Here is a 20,036-nt window from a genome sequence, read left to right as displayed (position 1 = left end):
TTTGTGGCACGCGGGCCTCTCACTGCTGTGGCCTCTCCCATTGCGGAGCACAGGCTCCGGACGCGCAGGCCCAGCGGCCATGGCTCACGGGCGCAGCCGCTCCGCGGCCTGTGGGATCCTCCCAGACCGGGGCGCGAACCCGGTTCCCCTGCATCGGCAGGCGGACGCGCAACCACTGCGCCACCAGGGAAGCCCTATCCCATTTTATAGGGAGAAAATTAGGGCTCAGAGAAATGGAGTGATCCATCCAATATCACACAGCTTAGAGTGGTAGAGCCCAGTTCTTTTGACCAGTATTCAATGCCCCTTCTGGCAGGACCCAAATCTGCCTGTGATTCCAATCCAGCACTCCTTTCAACACCTACTTCCTACTTCATGCTTCCTTATAAGCACACATCTTGTATTCTTTACCTCAGTTGGCTGTCAGCTGGCCTCTGTAAGGTGACAATGGCTGAAAATAGCTTATGGTATGACACTGCCCAGCAAGATTTCATTTTTCCCCAAGAATTAACAAAACAGAAGCCTACATGGGAGAGTTTGGGTTTGGTGACAGGTCCATTGTGGGGTTGCTTTGGTGGCCAGGGGGTCTTCTTGGTGTCCCTTATGACAAACATATAAGCAAGCATGTATTTTCATAGATCTGAACCCCAGTGTTGATGGCACAAGAGAAGAGAAAGAAGGAGGAACTGAATGGGTGTCTTGTGAACAGTTTCACGTTGTGGACCTTGGTAGGTCCTGGGGGACGAGACCTTAGAGCCCCCAATTTAGTTGGCCTGCAGGCTAAGCTGAATGCAGAAACAGCATGGCTTTTCAGATAGACTTTTCTGTATTTTCTCACCCACTTGGATGAGGCCAAAGAAAAAAACAACCTGTTTCTTTATTAATGATGCTTTCTGCAGAGTTAGATTAAGCACTGATTAAAGGCAGATGCTTCCAAAGTATAAATGTAAGTACCATCTCAGTCACTCTCCGGTTACAGGGTTTCCTACACGATTCTTTAAAATCACTTTGGCTCTCTTCCCATTTCCCTTCCTCTATGCTCTCCACCCAGCTTTGGAGCTGCCCCTCCCAGAAGGGCTTCAATTGCCAGGAGCAGGAGCTCGGACTCTGTGAGAGACTTGCCCTGCGGAGAGCTTCAAGAGGTACCACAGGGGCTGCTGCCTGGAGCCACCTTACCAGGAGGCAGGTAAGTCCTCTGGGCTGGGGGCAGCCCTGTTCTTCTGTCCTTTCAGGACTGGACCTGCCACTATGGAACTTGCTCTGTTTTTTTCATCAGGACAGAGTACAGGCCTTTTGTAACCTTTTCCTGCTCAAATCAGAGGCAGAGACCAGGTATAGGATACATGGCTCAGGTGATGGGGTCCCTCAGGTGGTTATCCTCCTTTCAAATGCTCTGAGAGGGCATGAGGGCATGGGGACAGGAGATGGCTGGCTGGCTGGCCTGGTAGGTGCTTGCAACCCTCGACTTTGTGTCAGGAATTGGACTTTTCTAGAAATGATGTGCTCAAGTCTTGTGTCCATCTGAGGCTATGGTGCAAATCCTCCAAATATTTTCTGAATTCCCTGTGGCCAATTAACTTAATCAGAAATTGATGTACATGAGGGGTTTTGTTTGTTTGTTTGTTTTGTTTTTGTTTTTTGCTGAAGAGCTAGCAACTTAATCTTGGGATTGGCTTTGGACTGAGATCAAACTGTGTTAAAGTCTGTTCAAGTTCACTTTCTTTCTGATTTTCTTATGGGATCTATGAAGGAGGAAGAGTATATATATATTCTTGTAATCCACATTAATGTACATAGCTTATGAATCACCAAAGTTAGGAACTTGTTATGCAGACCACCACCCAAAATGGATGAAGGGGCATCCTGTAGGATATATCCACCATTGGGTTGTCTGGCTTGGATGAGTGGGAGGGTGTCATGGTGGGGCCAGTGGAATGCCTGTGGGAGTGACGTGAATGGGGCGGTGGTGGTGAGGCTGATGTCCAGGGAAGAATGTCACACACAGTGAGGGTGCTGTCGACCCAGCGCAGCCCAGCTGGAAGCTGTGTGGCTTTCTCCTCCTGACTCCTCTCTCAGGAAGGGGTGTCTTAATTGGAGTATGAAGAACTAGGCAGGTAGGTGGAATTGCATGGTAGTGACTGTTTGGGACTGAGATTCTCCAGCACTTACAGTATCATAGGCCAGTGTCTCCATTTCTCTAAGCCCTAATGTTTTCTTCTGTAAAATGTGGATGATAATATAATATCTACCCTGTAGCTCTCTTGGGAAATTATGAGAGATTATCCATTTAAAGTGTTTGACAGTGCTTAGCTTATGGCTCAGAACTCGTACTAACCTCAGTGTGGACCTTTGGCATTTTAGGTTGTGTGGACCAGATCCACGCCAAAAGGTTCTGGTTGTGCAGCTGCAATCCTTTTGTGACTTCCCCTTACTGGTTAGGGTAAACTGTAAGGGTCAGGTTGTCCAGTTTGGCTCCTTACCTGGAGGGAAAATTAGAGAGAAACACTAGTCAAAGGAAGATGTAAGGTTAAAATCTCTGCCTCTTAGGAGAAGAATTCACCTTAATTCCAGATGAATATTTCCTTTCAGAAATCCCCCAAGGATAATATTTATCTCATGAGGTTGCTCTGAGGATTAAATGAGATAGTAATTTTGCCTGGAACAAGGTAGACATCCTTAAATGACATCTATCATTGTGAAAATGTTTGTGATATCATGTTAATTAAAAAGTTCATAGGGTAAAATTGCATACCCATCATAATGACAGCTATGTAAATTTATCCACAGAAAGACTGTGGAAAAGAAATATACCAAAATGTTAAAATTTGCATGTGTTAGGTGGCTTTGGTGAGTGATCATTTCCTTGTCTTGTTTTCTAGATTTTATTTAATGGATGATTCTATCAGCCCAAGCCCTGGCAGGAAACAGATGGCACATTCAAACTGGGCATTTTGAGGATGTTTTATTGAAGGGACATTTTACAAAAGTTCAGGCAGAGTTACAGTAACAGAAACAAGTGACAGTGGTTCTCAGGTGTGCTGAGAGTGGGGAGTCATTACACCCTGCATCTGAAGGGGCAGGGGGAGGTGCTGTATAACTGGAGGAGAAGCTGTGTGGATGGGCCGCCTGATAGGAGCTGTGGTGCGTGCAGCCATCAGGGAGAGAGTTGGGAAAGAAGTCTCCAACCTCGTTCTCCCTTATTTTCTGGGTCTCTTGCTGGTGCCTCCCATTGGCCAAACTCAACCAAAAGCCAGAGTTCAAGGGACTCAGTGAGGGGTCCACGTGGATCAGCTTCATGGGCACTGAGCAGGGTGGGGAAGGATGGGGAGAGACCTGTAGGGCAAACTGAAGATGGCCAGCACAGTAAGGTTATGTAGCTTTTGTAATTATAGGTAAAGTCGTAAATAAGAAACAAAAGCCCTTTGCTACCCTCAGTGCTTTCACACATGCATACTCTTCCCTCTTTCCTTTCAGCTCCATGGCTTCCAGTCTTTGTAACCATGCCCTACTCTGGGCTCCCACAGCCCCCGGTGCTTTCCCTAGTGTAGCCACACTCATTGTGTGGTTTCATCCTTTGTCCTTAACTTACCTGATTCCCCACACCATTGTAAGACCCTTGAGGCTGGGATGGTGTTTTATATCACTTTGCATTTCCAGCACCCAGCACATGAGTGAATGAATGATTGGAGTTCAGATCTAAATACCTCTATAAAGCTATAGATTTGAATTAAGGTCCAGAGCTACCTAATCTTAACAAAGAGTGAATTCCCAAAGAATTTAGGGCCTCTGTTTAAGGAAGTGAGGCTTTGGCTCTCTTTCCTAGATGAGTGTTTGTTTACTTTCTATTTAGTGGGAGTGGGCCTGTGAGCCTGCTGAACACAGGCTGGTCCTCAGAGGCCCTGACAGATGGCTCCCCAGCTCCCTTGCCAGTCTAGCCCATCACCTGATGGAGGTCTGGCAGAGCCTCCTCACAGGCCTCCCTGTCTCCCATGAATGCCCTGTGTCAAGTCATAATTCACATGTTGCTGGCCTCCTGGTTTAGGACTGCAAATTGAGATTAAGCTTGCTTCCTTTCTGACTCAAGGAGTTTTAGAGCCTGTCTTCATACCTGATATTGACTCTGTATTTTGATTCTCTATTTTGACTCTCTATTTTGAAGGAGAGGATGTTTTGAGCCCTTGAAGGATTTTTACAATCCTTTCACAATCCTATGGGAGTAACATACATGCATATAATTCAAATAGCTCAGGGGGAAAAAATGTTGGGAAGGATATAACATGAAAAATAAAATGTCTCCACCTTCACCTATATATCCAGTCGCACTGTTAACCATTTAAGTTTTTCAGTCTTCTGGTCATTGTCTCACTTAACTCTAAATAATTCTCTTATTCTTCTATTTCTTGATTTATCAAGTTTAAGTAAAAATTATTGAATTGCCCCTATGTGCGATGAGGGATTTAGCTTATTGACAGTAATCCATCTGCCTTTCTCATGATTTCTTCCAGTTTTTGTTCCTTATATTTCTAATTTGGTTTTGCACTTGATTACCTGTGTAATTTTAAGGGATAGACTTATACTTGTATTGCTTGATCCGTTGACCTTCCATAGAATGTCTTAATTCTCCACGTGTTTAGGATGAGGAAATTGATGCCTCTGAGCTTCCCCTCACCTTTTCTCTCCAACTCCAGCTTGCAGCAAAATTTTATAACATTGATAACATTTGAAGTCTATTCTGTAATTATAATTAATTTTGCTTTATGTATCAGATTGTTAAAAATCAAAAACTAATATATAACCTTTATGATATAAAGATTTTGTAGCTACTAGTCTCTAAAACCAAGTACTATATTTGGACCCATAAAGAAGGGGATGGACTCTCATGTCACTGACCTTCTGCTGCATGAAGGAGAACGTTCTAAGTGTCAAGGTCAAGTGGACTCTCTTTTTTTCCTGTTCTTATATTCTGTCGGCTGCTCAGATCATTTAGTTGGCTTCATATGTAAAATGTGACTTTCTGAAGAACATTTTGTTTCCATGGAATTTCTAATTACCTTTCTTTTTTACCTATTAATAAACCAGTTTTTTTTTAATTTTAATTTTTTTGGCTGTGTCGGGTCTTAGTTGTAGCACGCGGGATCTTTCTTTGCAGCATGCGGGCTCTTTGTTGCGGCCACGTGGGCTTCTCTCTAGTTGTGGCACTCGGGCTCCAGAGCTCACGGGCTCAGTAGTTGCAGTGCGCAGGCTTAGGTTCCCCGAGGCTTAGTTCCCCGACCAGGGATCAAACCCGTGTCCCCTGCATTGAAAGGCAGATTCTTAACCACTGGACCACCAGGGAAGTCCCCATCTATAACAAATTTTGACATGTGCAGTTTCAGGAGTTGTCAGTTTTATTTTGTGTTATTTATATTTATTAAGTCTCTTTTCCTCAAGGACCCAGTCAAAATACCCCAGGGTCAGAACAGCGGGGCCAGAATGTCCAGTTTCTTCTTTAATAGTCTCATTATTATGGCAGCAGCCCTCCACTGGATTTCTTGCTGCAACTTAGCATAAGGTCCAGTTTTTGCCATCCAGGGTCTTTCCTGACTTATCCATTTTATAGGATCAACTAGCATTCATATGCTGTTTACTGCAAAAGACTTCATGCTTGTCTTAAATATCTTTTATGAGCTCTAGAGCCAAATTCAGTAGAGTCTCATTATATGCTCACTTCATTTATACAAATTCAGTTACATATGTTTATGAGAGAGAGGTGAGGGAAGAAATAGAAGGGAAGAGGAACGGAGGGAAGAGAAGAAGAGAGAGAATAATTTAAATAGTATGGCCAATTCCATTATCCAGGAGTGTCCATAAAGATCTTGACCCTGAATGAATGCAGGACAGAATGCACTGAATCTACGGTCCCATATTTGGTTTCTGTTGACATATGGCTCACACTTTGTGAGTACTGCATTACCCTTAGTGTGTTTAAAGACACATATATTGCCCTTACCATGGCCTTTAAACAGAATCCAACTACTTTCTTCACTGAAGAAAGAGGTTCTATTGAATTTGTTGACCAGTGAGTTGGGATGCCTCTTCAATATGGCACCTCCCTAAGGGATTTGCAAGGGAAGTTTTGACTATGTTTTTTGTTTTTGTTTTTTTCTTATGTGCTTTTTTTCAGAGGCTAACACGTGTAAGCTGTGATTTCTCTGTATTCAAGTGCTTCCCGGTTCTCTCCACTTGCAGGTCCCATCAGTGGCTTCAACTCCATGTGTTTTAATCTGAATCTATTCCCCCAAAGCTTTCTCCATCCCTAGTGCTCTCTATCTGAGCGAGTGGCACTGTCGACTCACTTGCCGAAGCCAGGATCCTTGGCTCTTTCCTGTCCCTTAAATCCCTCTCTTCCCATGAATCACTTGTCAAGGCTGTTTCTTAAGTGACTCTCAAATCCAGCTGTAATGCACTCCATTAGGTCATCCTCAGTGGTTATGACCTGTTGCAACAGTTTCCAAGCTCATTTCTCCTATTCTGGCCTTCCCAACTCCTTCATTCCCCTATCCCAAGCCTATCCATTCTCACCAGTAAGAGGGATATTAAAAAAATGATAGTGTTACTCCTCTGGAATAATAATAATAGTAATAACCTATCCTTTAGTAACACTCTGCTACCCTCAGGGTGAAGTCCGTGATGTTTACTAAGGATTACAGGCCCCCACATGCTCTCCAATGCTGACTGACCATTCCACTCCACACAATCTCCATTCTGGACAAACAAAACCTATTGATGGATACCATGTTCTTTTTCAACCAAGTGTCCTCGTACATGCTCTTTCCTCCTCCCTGCAATACTCTAATATCCCTTTTTTTCTTTTCTGAGACTTACATCTCCTTCAGGTCTCAGCTGAGACATTAAAGCTTCAGTAAGCCATCCCTGATTCTGCAAAACTGCTTAGATGATTATCCTATGAACAGACATAGAACCCTCTATTTCTTTCCTATAGTAGCATTTGTCTTACTCTACTGTAATTTCATGTCTTTTATCTGTCTTCTCCACTACATCAGGCAATGTAACTGTAGGGCCTGGAGGAAAGACTGAGGTTTTTTCACCATTAGTGCCTAGCACTGTGCCTGGAACAGGCTCTGAGCACATGGTTGTTGAATGAATAAACCAGTCCTATGTCGGGTTCCCCATTTTAATTCCTTGGAGTGGTGTGGGAGTCAATCCTAGATTGGCATTCAGTAAATTAGAAAGGAAGAAGATGCCTGGCATGGGGAATAAATGCATTCAACTTAAACACTACTGCTTTTTCTCAGAGTCTAGTTTTAAGCCTGAGGCTGTAGAGAAAGTCCTTGTAGAAAGGGCTGTCAGGGAGAGGGGCTGGGAGAGCTATTATTGCATGATAGAGTGACCTATTAGCTTTGGCAAATCCTTTTTGCTTTCTTGGGGTCTCACTTCTGCCAGGTCTGGGTCTCAGAAGCTAGGGAGCTGGCAAAGGATCATAAATGTTAGTGTAAATGTTCATGCCTGTGTTTATGGCTCTTTTGTTTCCATCCTGTCACATTTCAAGAACTTTGCCGACCAAAGGTGAAGAAAGACTCATGCACTCATAGTTTTGATTTTACAACCCCCAACTATGGCCCACTTGATTCCCTATTCCTTCCTCTCCTGTTCACACTGTGGCCACTTGTCTACCATCTGCAGGTCCCATTTCAGTAGTTCAGCTGGTTCAGTCTTACTGTCTTCCTTGATGCTTGAGTCTCATTTTTAGAGACTGAGCTTCTTCTGCTCATTGATCCTGAACTCAGCTTCCCACCTATTTCCAGGTCCTCCAGGAATTATGTCCTGCTTTGGTCTTGCCTATGCCCAAAATTCTTTTTATATCCACAATAGTGGTTACCTCTTCTGACATTCTCCACAGCTAATGAGTTCCCAAGCCCCCTCACCTCAGTCTCAACTTGTAGACCCCATGATATGGTCCTTGGAGAGTGGAATCTCAGGGTAGACAGTGTAATTTTCTACCTCCCAGAGCTCTCTGAGGATCTGCTGCTTGTCACTGCCCCGAGGGTGAAGATGGATGACAGGTGCTACCCGGTGATCTTCCCAGACGCGAGGAATTTCCGCCCCTTCACTCCTGACTCTTTGGCTGCAATCAAGAAACGGATCGCCATCCAAAAGGAGAAGAAAAAGTCCAAAGACCAGACAGCAGCAGAACCCCAGCCTCGACCTCAGCTTGACCTAAAGGTGTCCAGAAAGTTGCCCATGCTCTATGGTGACATTCCCCATGAGCTGATAGGGAAGCCCCTGGAAGACCTGGACCCATTCTACAGAAATCATAAGGTACCCTCTGTGGGGAGGCTGGGGTGTTCTAACCATGTTCTAACCACCAGCTATAATTGGCATTGCATGGATCTCCAGATATTGATCTTGGGGTATAAAGAGGCCAGACCCCACTTCGCCTTTGCTGTCACCCCCTGTCATTGCTTTCACAGTCCTGGGAAAGGCTTTCAGTACTAATTTTCTCTGTGTAATAATGCATGTCTTGGAAAAGCAGATGAATGAGGAGGAGGAGCAGCAGAAGGGTAAAAGGAGAACAGAGAAAACATAAGATGGTGTCAGGAAAGAGGACTGGACTAGCAGTCAGAAAAGTTGGGTGTAGGCCATTTCAAGTAATTGGATTTCTCACTTTTCTAATCAGTAAAATGGGAATAATGCCTGCTCTCCCTACATTACAACATAGGCATGCTATGGAGCCTTTAAAAACTGTAAAACATTGTAAACTGTAAGGCATTATACTGATATGAAGAATTAATATCACTGTCCATGAATGTCCATTTCAGCAACTAGAGTTTACCTTGAAAAACTCTTAGGCAATAGGCTTTTTAGGCTATTAAATGAGATTTATGAAGGTCAAAGCCCTTAGACCAACACTTGGCACATGAGAGGAGCTCAATAAATGAAGTTTAAGAATATTGTAATCAAGTAGGCACATGCAGATTACATGTAAACTCCATGCCAATATGTGATAGGCTTGCTGTTTTATCTACCTAGATGTAGGGAAGTTCTAGTAAAAGTTCCTCAAAGGGGTTCCTGGATGAGGAAACATGAGCTCAGGCTCTTCTGATGGCTGTTTGTAAGCCTGGGGCAGTGAGGAAAGTCCTCTACAGACCATCTCCTTTCAGGAAAGACTCAGAAGACCTTGCCATCATCATCTCACTGTGTGATCCAGCAGATAATGGAAAACCCACTTTGCCAGATTGAAGACAGGGAGGAAGGAGACTGGGGAGTTAGGGGCAAGTCCTGGAAAATATGGGATGCTGAGAGCATCCTTTTCTGGCACCCGTGAGAAGCTGACCTCTCCAAAGAAGGATTGCCTGGTTTGTATGTCCTTGAATTGGACAGACTTGGGGTTACCAGGCCGAATGGGGACTGTGTGATGGAAGAAAGCTGGGTATGAGTGGGAAGGACAAAAAAGGGGAAAAGAGACGAAGGAGCAAAAACACTCCAATATTTCTCCTTCTCCTAATGCCCCAGAATTCCAGGGGCTTCTAGGAGGCAGAGTAGTTGGAGGTGAGATAACTCCTGGAGGCCACCTTCTGCCTCTAGGCGGGGTAGGAGATCCAGGAGGTAGGCAGCAGCTTGGCGTTTTGTGGACAGTCCTGGGAGGACAGGCTCTGATACAGCTGCGGTGGATGTTCTAGGACCATCTCTTCTCAGCCTGGGTCCTCCCTTTAAATCAAGAGACATGATACTGGTTCAGAGCTCTGCACACCCATGACCTAACACGTCAGTGCTCTCAGCGGTTATGTGAGCTATGTGTGGTGTCATTAGCACTTCACCTTACAGATGAGACAAAGCCTTGATGGGGAAGTGGCTTACACCAAGTCAAACAGCCAGTTAGTGGTGGAGCTGGGACTCAAACCCAAGGGCTCTTTCTGTAGTCGCAGGTCACTTCTTCTCTTTTCAAAGCTTCCATTTTTGAAGAGCTACAGGGAAAAGGGTGGAGATGTGTCAGCAAGCAGACAGGTTTAAATCATTAAAACCCTGGCGAGTGTAGTTAAATACACCATTAGTTGAAATATTTAAAGCAGTCAGAGGAGGCATTAATAAAATATCAAAATCAAAGGGCATAAAATGGATAACTAATAACCTGCTATATAAAAAAATAAATAAAATTTAAAAAAAAAATCAAAGGGCATAGAAGTAGAGCCATATCATGCCACCTATTAATCTGGGTGACCCACTTTAGGAAGAGGTTTGCTCTCTGCCCTAAAATCGTCCTTCTGTCCAAAGGAAGGGCACAGAATCCCCAAAGTGAGTTAGACCCCTGGGCTCATAGCTTTTAAAGAACCCTGTGGCCCATTTCATTTTGTTATGGAGGAAACAGAAAATATCCTAGTCCACATTTTCCCTGCAGCAAGATGGCCAGCAGACAAGTAAGTTCCAGCAACTCAGTGAAGGAAGTTGATGTTTGGCAGTGGCTGAAGTTCTGGTATCTCAACCAAGGCGGCAGCTACCCCACTATTTCTGGGCCTGGGTGACAAGACCTGTCTTTCCTGTCTGAGAATATGCTGGATTACATGTCAAGTAGTACTTTTCTGCAAATCTGAAAGGAGCAATGACACAGGAGACAGGAATGACCCTAGTTCTATGAAGGCTTTTATAACAGCCTTCAGGACACATAAGGGGACAGCCAGATGACAGTTAAATGGAAAGGGAGAGGTCTGAGGGTTGATGTTAGAAGCCTGTGAGTCATTGGTTGTTGTCCAGGTGCAGGTTCAGGCCTAGAGCCCAGGAAGACATGCAAGGAGGAAACGGGCGCAGGTTTGGTGTTTTTCATTGGAGCCCAACTGGACACTTTTGGTGAACGGTGCACCATTTGGTGTGTCTGTCCTGGATTTGGCATCCCAGGACGTACCCACTACAGGCCAGTAGAGCCTCCAGTGATTGTGACAGTTAACCAAAACTGAGTATTTCACTGAGTATTTCAAAACAGAGTATTTCACTGGGTGAACAGTCCACAGCTCAACAGTTATTTTGGGAGTGAGGGATGACTTTCAACAGATCAGAGTCTTGGGACTCTGAGTGAGACCCAAGCCACATGGGGAGATCTCTTGGCTTCCAGAGTGACAGTGTAGGCTGGTCAGAAAGTACCTCTGGCTTCAGAAAACAGGTCTCCAATCAGAAGCCACAGTCATCATAATAAGACAAGCCATGCCTCAACCTGTGGTTCCACTGAATTTTCTCTGAATGAACTCATGATAAATATTGTTTGGTCACTGCATGTAATTCCTGTTGTGTTTGTTCTTTTTTGCAGACATTTATGGTGTTGAACAAAAAGAGAACAATCTACCGCTTCAGTGCCAAACGTGCCTTGTTCATTTTGGGGCCTTTCAATTCAATCAGAAGTTTAGCCATTAGAATTTCAGTCCATTCATATCCTTTTGTTGCTTCTTTTACCAAGTCCAGGTCATGTGAAATGTGCAGAAGCCCTAGGGGTTCACATGTTTGTTGAGTGGAAGTAGCTCATTCTTTTAACAAATACTGGGTGAGTGGCCCTGCTGTATGGCAGGGCTGTGTTGGGACTGGCACCTGTCTGGGATCCTGTGGCCTCAGAGGAGACAGGTCAAGAGGCAGGCAGTTTCTTAGTGAGATGGGCAGTCTGGAAGTGGGAGTGTGGAGAGGCTCTGTTGTGCTTTGGAGACATCAAGAATGGCCTCCTGAAGAAAGGAACATCTAAGTTGAGACCCAAATAAAGGGTAAACTGGCAACCTGTGCACTGTGTTTAGCTGATAAATGAGTTGTGCTAGAACTACACTGTTTAAAGCTTTTTTAGAAACACTTTCTAGTGTTAAAAGTCCAGATTTTCAGGGGGTGAGGAGACACCAGGCAGTGTTAGATGGGGGGAAAGGGGGTGTGAAAAAGACGTGGGTTGGTAAACGGAAGTACTTAGGAAAACACGAAGGAATATCTATTTAAGTTGGGTTCCCTAGAAGCAGAGCCTGAGATGGGATTCTTATTTAAGTGATTTAGTGGGGGAGTGCTCTCTGGAAAAGGAAAAAGGGAAACAGCATGGAGCAAAAGGAGGAGCCAAGCAAGGACAGGGTCTCAGCTGAGCCCACATCAGGCATCAGCCGGAGCCACGGGGATCTCCAGAGCATGAATCTATCACAGAGCTGCCCTACCTGAAAGCCAGAGGCCGGGTTTTTGTAAATCTGTCGGTCAGACATGTGGAAAGGGAGTGTAGCCCTCCAGGGTGAGGAGGCTGCCATTCAGGCTGAGGACAGTTCTTCAAGGGAGGGGAGAGCTGTGGGTTCTCAGCCAACGCTCACAGTTAGAGGACAGATGCTCCTGCAGAAAAGGGGCCCTGCAGGGACCCCCACAGCCTCAACTACAATAACTAATGACACATGCCATCCTGCAGTGTAGCTGCCTTAACGGCCCTGGTCACATTGTTCAGCATGTTCATCATCTGCACCGTCATCATCAACTGCGTGTTCATGGCCATGACTCGTGGGAAGGACAGCATTAACGTAGATAGTGAGAGTGCTGAGTAAGTGTTTGTCCTGCACGCATTTGTCCTATGTTTTTAAGCAAATAAACCTAAAAGAATTATGATTACCTCAGATTTTAGCTATGGAGAGAAGAAAAAGTCACCCATAATCCCAGATCCCCAACACAAATGCTGGCAGAGTCAGTTTCATTTTTGTATATGTACACTTACAATTGTCTTTAAAGGCCTTTTAAACTTACATTTGTAATAAATAACACACATACAAATTTTATGTCTAGTTTTAAGTGGTCTTCTTTGTCCTTATGTAGGCTTAATAGGAGCCCATTTTGATGCCTATACAATATTTCATCAGGTGACTATACCATAATTTACGTAACTACTGTCGTATTTTACTACTATAAATAGCATTGCAACAAGCATCTTATGGTACAAAGCTACTTTAAAAAATCATTATTTTCTTAGAACAGAGTCTTAGAAATGGGTTTACTAGCTAGACAACCATGGCCCTGACTGGACACCCTAACTATGGTTGAACTGACAGTGACACACCCCAGAGGGCCTGATTTGCCTAGTGGGTTGAGGTCTCCCTATCATGGAGATCTCAAGCCCTGCTTCCTGCTGTTGGGCATGGCTGTACTCCACAGCAGATGTCATTTTGGTCCACATGTCCCACCACTGGCAGGCTTCTGCTGGAAAAGGGAGAATGGCAGGGTGGGAGGTGGAAGGCTAAATGGCTAGGCAGAAATAGCAGTCAGAGGTGGCTGTCTCATTTGCTTGAGATCTAGATGAAGACTTGCAGAATCCCACACATCTGCAATTACAACCTTTTTTCAAAATACCTATAATTTTATAAATTATACCTGAGTTTAAAAGATGGCATTTCAGGGCAGACATTAATTAATCTTCTGTGTTTATTTGTCACCTAAAAGGTGAGCAGTTTAGAAAAAAGCTGAAGCAGAAGTAGCTCTTGCCCAAAGCAGCCTCATGACCATTTCTGCTCTTGGACTTAGCTGCTTTGGGATCCTTCGAGTTCCCAAGACCTTAGTTCTTTAGCTTTGAGGGCTAACAATGGTTGGACATTCTACCAGAAAAGGTCCACTTCTTTTACTCTGAACCAGCAGATTGTTTGAAATGATTGTTTTTGTCCCAGATGTGGGGCCAGCGTGTGTGTGTGTGTGTGTGTGTGTGTGTGTGTGTGTGTGTGTGCATGCGCGCGCCAACCAAGCATATTTTTATTGGGATTATAACAAGAGAGCTAGAGTATTGTCTTTTGGAGGAGGAGGAAGGAGAAGAAGGGAAATAAATTAGAAGACAGAACATGATGAAGGACTAAAGGAATAAAATGGAAATAGTTTTTTAAAAAAATTGTGATAAAATACACATTACATCACATTTGCCATCTTAATCACTTTTAGGTGTACAGAGCAGTGATATTAAGTACATTCGCACAGACGTGCAACCATTACCACTCTCCATCTCCATAACTCTTTTAATCTTGCAAAACTGAAACTCTGTACTCATTAAACAATAACTCCCCATTCTGCCCTCCCCTCCAGTCCCCTGGAAACCACCATTATACTTTATGTCTCTGTATTTGATTACTCTAGGTGCTTCCTGTAAGTGGAATCATACCATATTTGTCTTTTTAAACTAGTTTATTTCCCTTAGTATATGACCTCAAGGTTCATCCATGTTGTCACATGTGACAGGATTTCTTTCCTTTCCTAGGCTCAATAATTTTCCATTGCATGTATATACCACATTTTATTAATCTATTCATCTGTCAGTGGACATTTGGGTTGCTTCTACCTCTTGGCTATTGTGAATAGTGCTGCTATGAACAGGGGTGTGCAAATATCTCTTCAAGACTCTGCTTTCAGTTCTTTTGTATATGTACCCAGAAGTGGGATTGCTGGATCATATGGTAATTCTATTTTTAATCTTTTGAAGAATCTCCATATTATTTTCCATGGTGGTTGCACCATTTTACAATCCCACCACTAGTGCACAAGGGTTTTAATCTCGCCACATCCTCACAAACACTTGTTATTTTCTGCTTTTTTTAAAAAGTAGCCAGCCTAATGAGTACGAGGTGATATCTCATTGTGGTTTTGATTTGCATTTCTCTGATGATTAGTGATACTGAACATCTTTTCATATGTCTTTTGATATGCTTGTTGGCAATTTGTATGTAATCTTTGGAAAAATGTCTATTCAAGTCATTTGGCCATTTTTAAGTGGATTATTTAATTTTTTGTTGTTGAGTTTGTAGGAGTTCTTCATATATTCCAAATATTAACCTCATCAGATATATGATTTGCAGATATTTTCTTCTAGGAGTCTTATAGTTTCAGGTCTTTTTTAATATTCACAACATTTATTTATTTATTTATTTATTTATTTATTTATTTATGGCTGCATTGGGTCTTCGTTGCTGTGCGCGGGCTTCCTCTAGTCGCGGCAAACGGGGGCTACTCTTCGTTGAGATGCACAGACTCCTCATTGCAGTGGCTTCTCTTGTTGTTGAGCAGGGGCTCTAGGCATGTGGGCTGCAGTAGTTGTGGCATGTGGGGTCAGTAGTTGTGGCTCGTTGACTCTAGAGTGCAGGCTCAATAGTTGTGGCGCACGGGCTTAGCTGCTCTGTGGCATGTGGGATCCTCCTGGACCAGGGCTCGAACTGGTGTCCCCTGCATTGGCAGGCTGATTCTAAACCACTGCACCACCAGGGAAATCCCTAGTTTCAGGTCTTACATTTAGCTCTAATCCATTTTGAAATAATTTTTGTACATGGTATAAGGTAAGGGTCCAGCTTCATTCTTTTGCATGTGGATATTGTGCTTTCCCAACACCATTTGTTGAAAAGACTGTCCATGTTGGCTGAAGCGTCTCTCAAGAATATGGCTGTGAAGCTAGGTGTTTAAAAGCAGCTTTACAACTTCATCCTTGGGCCTCTTTCTCAGAAATTCCAAATACCAGAACTTGCTTGAGGACCTTACCTTTCTGAACTCTGATTTGCTAAGACAAGAATGTTAAATGTCACATTAAAATGGAATCAGACCTCATGAAGGTCAGGTCAGACAGATGGGCTCTCTGTTTTTCACATAGCTTATCATATTTTTTCTTGTTCTGAATGATTTGCTTTGTAGGTATGTCTTCACTGGGATTTATATATTTGAAGCATTAGTTAAAATATTGGCAAGAGGTTTTATTCTGGATGAGTTTTCTTTCCTTCGAGATCCGTGGAACTGGCTGGACTCCATTGTCATTGCAACAGCGTAAGAATGTTAAGATTTTTACCAAAGAGACTAGGGGTGGGAAAGAAGCCCCTAGGCTTCCAGCAGGGCCCTGTGTAGATCCACATGACTGACTGAGTGCAGCCAAGTAAAGCCTAGAACTCTGAGTGCAGTGTTGGTTGACACTGAACTGCACCATGTAGCCAACTGACCAGAGGCCTTCACACACACAAATCCATTTCTGGCCACACCGCGAGGCTTGTGGGATCTTAGTTCCCCAACCAGATATTGAACCCAGGCTCATGGCCATGAAAGCACCAAGTGCTAACTACTGGACCGCCAGGGAATTCCTCACAAATCCACTTCTAGGCCAACACTCATGATCTTACTTTTTCAGCCATTTATTCACCAAACACTGACCTGTTATGGGGCCAGGCTCTGTGCCAGATATAGGGTTTGTGATAATGAAAAAAAATATATCATGCATCGTTCTCACCCTGTTGGAGCTCGCAGGTCAGAGGGGAAGTGAGGCGTTTAATGACCATTATAACCTGCTACAGTGAGTGCTAGCATAGGAGCTGTGCATGATTCCAGCTGTTAGAGCATGGAGGAGGAATAAAGGGGTCTAGAACATCTTTGTCTACTGAACGGTCACAAAGAGTTTCTCTCATGTTTTCTCCTAGAAGCGTTATTGTTTTGGCTTTTATGTTTAATTAAGTTTGTGGTCCATTTTGAGTTAGTTATTGTATATGGCATGAGGTGAGAGTTGAAGTTCTTCCTGAAGGAGAGGACATCAATTTGGCATCTGAATGATGAGATTCCAAATTCATGAGTCAGCAAAATAAAAAGCAAGAGGAGCAATGGCCCATTGCCAGCAAAATAATAAACCCAACCTTATTTAATTTGTGGCAGCCATTGTCTTAAGCACTTTGCATATATTTTTCTATTTAATATTCATGAAAGCCCTTTGAGGTAGTTACTATTAATTTCAGAGTTTTACATTTGAGGGTCAATGGTCAGGTGCTCCTGGTTTTTGAGAGATGGTGTAGTATGTGCGCTCTGGAGCCAGACCGCCTAGGTTCCTTCTGGCCTTGGCCACATGGTGAGACCTTAGGGAAGTGTACTGGGGCCTGGAACTTGGTAGCAAGTCAATAAATGTTTAAGTTGATTTCTGTTATCCATGGATGTAGCCACAACTGCAGTGACTATTTCAAGGAATCCTCATCTATGTCCAAGTGTAAAGATTAGCTGAGAGCAGCCTCCTGTGCAATCTGTGGTCCATAGGGTCCATAGCAATAGAGCACTAGTGGTATTGCCAGGTCCTGACATGAAGGTGGGATTGGAGGGGGAGGTTGCAGATTTCATTCTGGTGGACACACACCTCAGGCTGTGCTTACTTGTGACCTTTGTGGAGATGTGCAGGGCAGACGCGTGCCTGAACAAGCCTGGACTTTCCTTGTGCTTTGTCTTGTAGGTTTGTATCATATTCACCATATATCAAGGACAGCAGCATCAGTCTGTCATCTCTGCGTACCTTCCGAGTGTTCAGAGCTTTGAAAGCAATTTCTGTAATTTCAGGTAAGTCACTCTAACTTTCAACACTGGCTCTTAGTGGAAGAGAATAGTTAAAATTTCTCAATATGTCATGTAAACCACAAACTAACGAACTCTGCTTTATTCATTTATTTGATCATTCAACAAATATGTATTGAGCACCTAATATCCACTGTGCTAGCTGCTTGGGATATATCCGTGAGCAAACAGACAAAAAAGGTCCCTGCCCTCATGGAGTTTACATTCTAGGTGGGGGGTTGGGAGACAGACTTAAGCAGTAACTATAATAAATAAGTAAATTATATAGCATGCTGGAAAGTGACATATGCCATGGAAAAATAAAATGGAAAAGTAGGCAATGTGGTGGCTCTTGGAAGTCACAGGGGTTCAGGGAAGCAGGTTGCAATTTTTAGTGGGGTGGTCAGGATAGGTGTCATTGAGAAGGTGAGATGTGAGCAGATTTGAAGGTGGTGAGGGAGTTTCACAAGCAGATATATGGGAAAGAGTGTTCTGAGCATAGGAAGCAGCCAGTCTACAGACCGAGGACTATAAAACATGTGGGTGGGGCTGGAGCAGACAGAATGAGGGACCAGGTGGTGGAGGAGGGACCACAGAGGTGAAGGGGAGGCACCTAAGTACCGGGAAGACTTGGGCTTTGCTCTGAGAGAAATGGGAGCCACGCAGGGGCTTTGAGCAGAGGAGTCATGACCTGACCCAGGCTTTAAAAGGATTACTCTGGCTGTTGTGTGGGGAACAGATTGTGCAGGAGCGAAGGTAGAAGCAGGAAGACCAGATAGGAGGCATGTTGGTCACCATGGAAATGTGCTACTCAGATCTCCTGCTGCAGGGAGTGCAGTTGACTAATGGTCCCAGCTGCCCCCTCTCTGGATTCACCACTGCATTCATGTTCATGCCAAGATCACGCTTTCCCTGCATGTGGGGGCCACTAGTGCAGGCCCACCCGTGAAGGGTATGGGACTCCTCTATGTGGGACTTTGGTCCAGGGGCTTCTCAGCAACCAGGATGAGACTGTCTCACAGCAGCACTGCAGTCTGAGGCACTTCCTGTCTATCCTGCTTCCTTCCTGATCTCCTTTCCCAGGTGTTAGCCCTGTGTCACATTCTGAGGCTCTCTCTGTCCCTCCATTCCCTCCCTCCAGATTATTCCTCACAAGCATTTCCCCAAGAAATCTCTTGCAATCTGGTCTGAAAGTGTCTGCTTCTCAGAGGGCCCAAACTGACACAGGGGGCCACTGCCATAGTCCAAGCAAGAGGTGGTGGTCCTCTCAGATCAGGCAGTGGAAGAGGAGTTGGTGAATGGTGGTCAGATTCTGTATAAATTTGAAGGTGGAAACAAGAGGACTTCCCGACAGGTTGATTGTATACATGATATGAGCAAAAGAAGAGTAAAGGATGAGTCAAGGTTTTTTGTCTGAGAGACTGGAAAGATGGAATCATCACTGAATGAGAAAAGGAAGACTGTGAGAGAAGCAGGCCTTGGGGGTCAGATTAGGAATCAGCTTTGCATGTGTTCTGTTTGAGATGGCTGTGAGACATCCAAGTCGAAGTACCAAGTAGGCAATTAGATATATGAGGCTGGAGTTCCAGGGCTGCAGATATCATTTTGGAGATTCTGAGTCTATAGATGATATTTAGAGCCATGGAATCTGATGAGATTACCAAGAAAATGAGCATAGATGGAAAGTAGAAGAGGACAAAGGACTGAGTCCCAGGCACTGAGACCTTAAAGGGGAGGGGAGAGAGGAGAAACCAGCAAAGGAGATGAGCAAGAGCCACCAGTAAAGGAGGAAAGAGAGCAAAAGTGGTCTCTTGGAAGCTAGGCAAGGAAGGAGCTCTGTGGATCAGGATGAAGCCAAGGACGGGGTTGTAAATATGAATTCCAGTTGATCAGAAATGAGGTTATTATGGCACAGTCTTCTCTTCTCCTTCCCCTTTCCTCTCTTTCCTTTACAAAAAAAAACCTTTATTAAAAAATATTCTCCCTCTGGACTCCTTCCTTTCCCCCTTCTTCTTCCCTTCTTCTTCTAGTCTCTTCTATCAAAACTCCAGGCAATTTGGATCTTTTTCATTCAGAGGCAGTGGGTTATTTTTGGAAACTCCAGAAGAACAACTGCATAGTGATAAAGCAACTGGCAGTCAGAGGACACTTTATGTAGAACATGTCACTCTTTCTCTTCCTCTTTTGCAAGGTGGACCTTCGTTTTCCAGGTAGATTTAGGGGCTTTCTGCCTGAGCTGAGTCCCTCATATTTCACGTGGGTAAAATATACATTCAGGGAGACACTTAGCAGCTTTCATGTTCCCTTCCTCATCTCTAAGCTGGTGAACATACTCTCCATTTTGACTCATGAAACACATGAGATCCCTGGATGCTTTTTGGAATGAAGAGTATGAGATACAATCTTTTATGGGACTATGTAAAAATAATTCAGGAATCACAGCTATCTTTCATCCAAATCATCTTGCTTTGGAGAAGACTCGAGCCTCTTGTTACAGATGAAAAATCAGGCGTAGATGAGGTTACAGTATTTTCGTGTTTGGTGCCCCTGACCATGCAGGGGAAGCGTGATCTTGGCATGAACATAAGTGCACTGGTGAATCCAGTGGAGGTCCCAGCTTGGCCTGAAGTCTCCTCCTCATGTGGCATCACCCTTGGTGGAAGGTCATCTGCTGTGGGCTTGGCCTCCCGTCAGATGCTGCTTTGTGTTCTCAAGTCTACCGTTCATGGTTTATGCTG

The 20,036-nt window shown here is 44.1% G+C and overlaps 1 protein-coding gene across 1 annotated transcript in view; it reads left to right on the top strand.

Moving 5' to 3' along the window:
- The first annotated feature begins 8,052 nt into the window (after positions 1 to 8,052).
- The window catches only part of SCN11A (sodium voltage-gated channel alpha subunit 11), a 69,465-nt gene continuing 57,481 nt past the window's right edge, over positions 8,053 to 20,036 (top strand). The window contains exons 1-5 of the mRNA XM_007110497.3: positions 8,053 to 8,319; positions 11,297 to 11,415; positions 12,431 to 12,532; positions 15,640 to 15,768; positions 17,201 to 17,304. Of these exons, the coding sequence (XP_007110559.2) occupies positions 8,053 to 8,319; positions 11,297 to 11,415; positions 12,431 to 12,532; positions 15,640 to 15,768; positions 17,201 to 17,304 (721 nt within the window). The remainder of the gene's footprint in view (positions 8,320 to 11,296; positions 11,416 to 12,430; positions 12,533 to 15,639; positions 15,769 to 17,200; positions 17,305 to 20,036) is intronic.

Source organism: Physeter macrocephalus, chromosome 18 (assembly GCF_002837175.3).
Source record: "Physeter macrocephalus isolate SW-GA chromosome 18, ASM283717v5, whole genome shotgun sequence".
Lineage (NCBI taxonomy): Eukaryota > Metazoa > Chordata > Mammalia > Artiodactyla > Physeteridae > Physeter > Physeter macrocephalus.
The sequence above is the reverse complement of the archived record's forward strand: the minus strand, read 5'-3'. Positions and strand labels throughout refer to the sequence as shown.